The 6645-nt window shown below is 44.5% G+C and overlaps 1 protein-coding gene across 2 annotated transcripts in view; it reads left to right on the top strand.

Moving 5' to 3' along the window:
• Nucleotides 1–24: 24 nt before the first annotated feature.
• CLCN6 (chloride voltage-gated channel 6) overlaps nt 25–6645 on the top strand; it is a 37240-nt gene continuing 30619 nt past the window's right edge. For both annotated transcript variants that reach the window (XR_004670405.3, XM_003822067.5), the window contains exons 1-2: nt 25–317; nt 1099–1158. Coding sequence is in view for 1 of the 2 variants with exons in the window: in XM_003822067.5 (XP_003822115.4) it covers nt 231–317; nt 1099–1158 (147 nt within the window). In the remaining variant the exon portion in view is untranslated. The remainder of the gene's footprint in view (nt 318–1098; nt 1159–6645) is intronic.

The following is a 6645-nucleotide window of genomic DNA, read 5'->3' as shown; positions in this document are numbered from 1 at the left end:
GTGACCGGAAGCCCCGCCCCCAACATGGCCGTGCCCACAGGTCTCGTTGGAGGCCGTGCCTTTATCGTCATGTGATGCGAGTCCTCGCCCCACCCGTCTGCAGCCACTCCCGGTCTCAGTCCCAGAGCTCGAGAGGGCCACGTGACCGTCCCGGGGCCAGTCACGTGAGGCGCAGATCCTGGCTGGGAGGGGGTCGCTAGAGGGGTCCAGAGTGGCAGTAAAAGAGGAAGATGGCGGGGTGCAGGGGGTCTCTGTGCTGCTGCTGCAGGTGGTGCTGCTGCTGCGGTGAGCGTGAGACCCGCACCCCCGAGGAGCTGGTAAGAAGCCGGCGGAGTCGGCCTGGGGAGGGGGCGGTTGCTAAGGGACTGAGAGAGGCGTTACCGGGGGTGGGGCCGGGCCAATCTGGGCCCGCAGGTGGCAGCGGGTGGGGCCTGGGGACCGCAGCCCGGGCTCTCGAAGCGTCTACCCTGCTTCACGTGCCTAAGTCTGGGGTCTTTTCTCATAACCCCTCCTGGAATCTGAGGGAGAATCCAGGCCAGCTCCAGTAAATCCCACCCATGTTTCCTTTTATTTCCATCTGAAAAGAGTTTGGAATGAAACAAGCGTTTTCAGAATGAGCTTCCTCACAGGACTTTGTGCTTATCATGCTGCTGTTTTAGCTTCTCCAGTCCTTTCTCACTCTATCCCTCACCCTTTCTGGGTCACTGACAGTCCAGCTTCCCCCTGCAAAGCATCCTGGGAAAACTTGAGTTGTGTTCCCAGAGTTGACAAGTCCTTTCTGATTTCAGATACGTCACACTGTCAAATGGAACCTGCATTTTTACCCCCCTCTTCAGCTGGCGTTGGACATCTTTGAGGTGTCCTGAAGAGGAGGGTGGTTATTTGGAGACTATCAGTGGAAATGAAGAGCTCAGCTGATGGCTGTAGATCCTCACCCACATGGTCCCTCACCCCCGAAAGGTTTTTTTTGAGGGCTGGTTCCTATTTGATAATGGCTCCAGATGATTTAGAAGGTAGCCACTGATTTCAGTAAATACTTCTGCCTCCTTCCACTCCTAACCACTAAAAAAGGCTCCCTCTGCTGATCTGTTTTTCTAGACCATCCTTGGAGAAACACAGGAGGAGGAGGATGAGATTCTTCCAAGGAAAGACTATGAGGTGAGCTCCTTTGATACTGCTTGGGCAACTAAAGTAGTGAGTGGCCTGGTCACTTCAGGCCGAAGCATTATGATTCCAACCAGAGATGCTCTTTGACCTTCTGGCCCAGGGAGTGAGTGGGTAAGAGAACTTCCTTCTAGGAAAGAGACTGTTTAGCAAGCCCTTTTCTCACCTTAACCCCAAAACAAGGTCTGGTGTTTTTACACGTTTATAAATCTGTGGCACCTTAACCTGGATAGAGTATGTATTTGCCATTAAACTGTTTGCTTTTACAGCTTACAGAGAGACTTAGAGTGAAAGGCACTGGCAGGCAGTATGTGCGCCTAACAGGTGTGTGCTCATAAACTGTTAAGGAGGCCTTGCTTCTCTTCTAGGAGAGCTTGCTTTTCAGATATTTTCTTGCTCAAGCAGCTTCTCTCTGACATGTTCTTGATTAAGTTCCAACTTTCATGTATGGGATTCTTAGAGTATGTGTTTTTAGTAAAGCCAACACTGCTGGGGTGAAACAACATGCGTGACTTTTTATCATTAAATTCTTAAACGGTATAAAGAAGGTAGAGAAAAGCCTATAACTCCATTCATTAAAAGATGACTGTTAACACCTTACTAAGTATCTTTCTACATCCTTACCCATGCTTTTATATACATGATACATGATTTTTTTAAGTAACAAAAATGAGATTCCACTAAATCATCTATTTTAATCTGTCCCACTCACCCCCTTTATTATACTTTTTGTATCATTAGGTAATTTTCCACAATCTTTTCTTTTTTTTGACAGAGTCTCACTCTTCCATAAATTCTTCATGCTGTAGAATTTAGTGTCAACGTTAGGATTTGTAGCACTTTTTTGTTTAACTTTTATTATGAAGGATTTCAACTATATGCAAAAACAATAATCTGTTGAAACCCCTTGTCCTCATCACACAGCTTCCACAGTGATTTAGCTCAAGCCCAGTCTTCTTTTGTCTGTGCTTTCGTTATCCACTTCTCCTTTCTCATATTATTATTATTTTTTATTGTGTGTGTGTGTTTGTGTGTGTGTGTGTGTGTGCGTGTATTTTAAAGTAAAGACAGTCTCCCTATGTTGCCCAGGCTGTTCTCGAACTCCTTGACACCAGCGATCCTCCCATGTCAGCCTCCCAAAGTTCTGGGATTACAGTCATGATCTACCATACCTGGCCGCCCTTCCCATGTTATTTTGAAAGAAATTCTGTACATCATATTATTTCACCCATAATTCTATATGCATCTCTAATGGATAAGGACTTTTAAAAAGCATAACCCAATACTATTACCACATCTAAAAAATTAGGAATTTCTCGATATCAAATATCTACTGTCCAGATTTTCCAGTTTTCTTGTAAATGTCATATGTATTTTAACTTTATTTGAATTAGGTTCCAAAAAAGGTCCTTTTTTATTTGTTTGATAAATCTGTTAAATCTCTTTTAATCTGTAGCTTCTTCCTTCATCTTTTTTTTTTTTTTGTAAGTTATTTGACAACATAATTAGGACCCTGGGATTTTCTACTGTCTAGATTTTGCCATTTGGAGCCGTTTGTATAGTTTAATATGCCACTCTGATGGGACTGCTTTGAATGAACCAAAAAGCACTATATCCACTGCTGTGTTTTCTTCTATTTCTTTTTTTTTCTTTTTTTAAAATTTGAGATGGAGTCTCACTCTTAGTGCCCAGGTTGGAGTGCAATGGCTCGATCTCAGCTCACTGCAACCTCCACCCCACCCTAGGTTCAAGCGGTTCTTCTGCCCCAGCCTCCCGATTAATTTTTGTATTTTTAGTAGAGATAGGGTTTCACCATGTTGGCCAGGCTGGTCTCGAACTCCTGACCTCAGGTGATACTGCTTCGGTCTCCCAAAGTGCTGGGATTACAGGTATGAGCCACTATACCTGGCCATTTTCTTCTGTTTCGTAAGTATTTGTTTTCTTGTACATAGTTGAGAAGTTTGCAGGAATTAGTATAAGATACTCCATATTGTTCTGTCACCTTGCACTCCCTCACTGAACCCTGTTACATCATCCTGACTGTATCACCAGGACTGAGACTGTCTCACAGCCTTCATCCTACTTCTAGGAGCTCACCAAGGCTTCCCCATTGACACCCAGGCTCCCTCACCCCTTCTACTAAATTGTACTTACATTTGTAATGCGCTTGCCTTCAACTGATATGCATATTCATGTAAATTTTTGTTGTTGTTGTCGTTGTTTGAGACAGAGTCTCACTCTGTCGCCCAGGCTGGAATGCAGTGGTACGGTCTCGGCTCACTGCAACCTCCACCCCCGCCTCTGAGTTCAAGCTGTTCTCCTATCTCAGCCTCCCAAGTAGCTGGGACTACATGCATACACCACCATGCCTGGCTAATTTTTGTATTTTTAGTAGAGATGGGGTTTCACCATGTTGGTCAGGCTGGTCTTGAACTCCTGACCTCAGGTGATCCACCCACCTCAGCCTCCCAAAGTACTGGGATTACAAGCGTGAGCCACCGCGCGTGGCCATATTCATGTACATTTCATGGGTTAATGTTCTTTTCATATTAGTCATTCATATTTCTCAACCATCTTCAAGAATGAGCTTCTTGAGAGCACTTGCTTTGTGTAAGAACAAATTCATTCAGGCACTTAAACAGAAAAGTCTGGATTTTATTTATTCAATAAATAAATCAACTTGACACAAAAAGTATAATAAAGAGGGGAGTGAGTGGGACAGGTTAAAATAGTTGATTTAGTGGAATCTCATTTTTGTTATTTAAAACACGTGTTAAAAGCATGTGTATAAAAACGTGGGTAAGGATGTAGAAGGATATTTAGTAAGGTGTTAATAGTCATATTTTAATGAATGGGGTTATAGGGTTTTCTCTACCTTGATAGTCAGTCAACTAGAAAACCCTTCTGTTGAATATCTTTCTAAAAAGTGCCCCTTCTTCTGTCTCAGGAAGAGTTCATTGCACATATTTGACTCTTTATTTGATAAATTTGGGGTCTTACAAAATGTTAGAATCCCATTTTGACATCCATTCTCATTATAGGTGGTTTGAAAAATGGTAACTTTCTGTGAGATGTGCCATTACAAACAGGAATGTTTTCATGCAGGTCACACAGTCTATTTATATTGTACCTTTGAATTAGAAAGAGGCACACTCAGAACGTAAGACTTAGAATTAAAGGCCTCCCCCACTGGCCATAGCAGCACCCCTAGCTCACAACCAGTTGAAGGTGGTTTTGGTGTGAACACTAAGATGCCCCTTCCTGGTTGAATTGGGGCTGGTTCAGCCCGCACCTCCCTCCCAGCCAGGTGCCATTTTGCTCGTAACCCCCTGTAACAGCCCTGCAAGACACAGATAACATTTTATTTTTTAAAAAAGTTGTTAGTCCCCTAAACCAAAGAGCAACATATACTGCAGAAATAAAAAGTTAGTCATAGCAAAGGAGAGGTAACAGTATCTGGTTATAATAATAGTTCATATATTCCATTGGTACATATTTACAAAGTGCCAAACTCAACTAATTTATTTAAAAAAAAAAAAAGAAAGGCGTGGCACAGTGGCTCATGCCTATATGCTCAGCACTTTGGGAGGCCAAGGCAGGAGGATCGCTTAAAGCCAGGAGTTCAAGACCATCCTGGGCAATAAAGTGAGACTTTGTTCCTACAAAAAAATTTGTTAAAAATTAGCAGGGGGCCGGGTGCAGTGGCCCACACCTGTTACCCCCACACTTTAGGAGGCTGAGGCAGGTGGGTCACTTGAGCCCAGGACTTCATACCAGCCTGGGCAACATGGCGAGACTCCATCTCAACAACAAATACAAAAAAATTAACCAGGTGTGGTGGCTAACCTGTGGTCCCACCTACTCAGGAGATCGAAGCAGGTGAATTGCTTGAGCCCAGGAGACGGAGGTTGCAGAGAGCTGTGATCACGCCACTGCACTCCAGCCTGGGTGACAGAGCGAGACCCTGACTAAAAAAAAAGGGATTCTGGTGTTCTAGCGTTGCGGTTGTTTCTAAATGCCCTTCCTAGCAGTTTTATTGCACTATAATTGGCATACTATTCAGTTCACCCATGTAGAGTGTACAATTCAATGGGGTTTTAAAAATTAGTATATTCACAGAGTTGTACAACCATTCCTACAGTCAATTTTTTTTTTTTTTTTCCGAGACGGAGTTTCGCTCTTGTTGCCCAGGCAAGAGTGCAATGTTGTGATCTCAGCTCACTGCAACCTCTGCCTCCTGGGTTCAAGAGATTCTCCTGCCTCAGCCTCCCAAGTAGCTGGGATTACAGGCGCCTGCCACCACACCCGGCTAATTTTGTATTTTTAGTAGAGACGAGGCTTCTCCATGTTGGTCAGGCTGGTCTTGAACTCCTGGCCTCGGGTGATCCGCCCGCCTCGGCCTCCCAAAGTGCTGGGATTACAGACGTGAGCCACCGCGCCCAGCTAATTCCTACAGTCAATTTTAGAATATTTTCATCACCAGAGAGGAAATCCTGCACTCATTAGCAGCCACTGCCTGTTCTCCTTGCCCCTGACTCCAGGCAACCACTGATCTCCTTTCTGTCTATTTGCCTATTCTAGATATCTAAAAACCTTCTAAATGTTTACGGAACCATATCATTATTAGATGGAACCATCAATGAAGTAATTGACCAGTAATTTCCATACATATTTTGGATGAAGGCAAGAGTATTGTTTCTCCTCTGCTCTCAGGCACCACTCGCGCAACACTGCGAACACCGATATGTGGAGGTTGTTTCCCCACTACTCAGTAGGCTGAGGTGGGAGGATGGCTTAAGCCCAGAAGTTGGAGGTTGCAGTGAACCGAGATTATGCCACTGCACTCCATGCTGGGTGACAGAGAAAGACCCCATCTCAAAAAAAAAAAGTAGTAGGTTGTCACCTGCATTTCTCAGCAGCTGGCAGTGAATTGAAGGTTCACAGGACTCCCTCCTTGAGTTTGGTTAATTTGCTAGAGCGGGTCAGAAAACACAGAAATGCTACTTACATTTGCTAGTTTATTAATAAAGGATATCATAAAGGATACAGAAGAACAGCCAGATGGAGAGATTCAAGGAACGTGGGAGGGGGCGCGGAGCTTCCATGCCCTCTCCAGGCACGCTACCCTCCAGGAACCTCCAAACGGTCAGCTGTCTGGAAGCTCTCTGAACCTTGTCATTTTGGAGTTTTATGGAAGCTTTTTTACGCAGTCATGATTGATTACATCACCAGCCCTTGGTGATCAGCTTAACCTTCAGCTTCGGTCTCCTCCCTGGAGGGATGGGTGTCCCACCCCGCTAATCCTGCCTTGGTCTTCCTGGTGACCAGCCCCTTTTCTGAAGCCATCTAAGGGCCCCCAGCCGCCACTCATCTCATTAACAAACAAAAGATACCCCGGCTCAAAAAAAAGAAAAAAGACAAAGTATGTTTGTGTGTGTGTGTGTGTGTATTGTTGGGGCTCAGAAAATGATACCTGGAAAT

Source organism: Pan paniscus, chromosome 1 (assembly GCF_029289425.2).
Source record: "Pan paniscus chromosome 1, NHGRI_mPanPan1-v2.0_pri, whole genome shotgun sequence".
In the NCBI taxonomy this organism is placed as follows: Eukaryota; Metazoa; Chordata; class Mammalia; order Primates; family Hominidae; genus Pan; species Pan paniscus.
The sequence above is the reverse complement of the archived record's forward strand: the minus strand, read 5'-3'. Positions and strand labels throughout refer to the sequence as shown.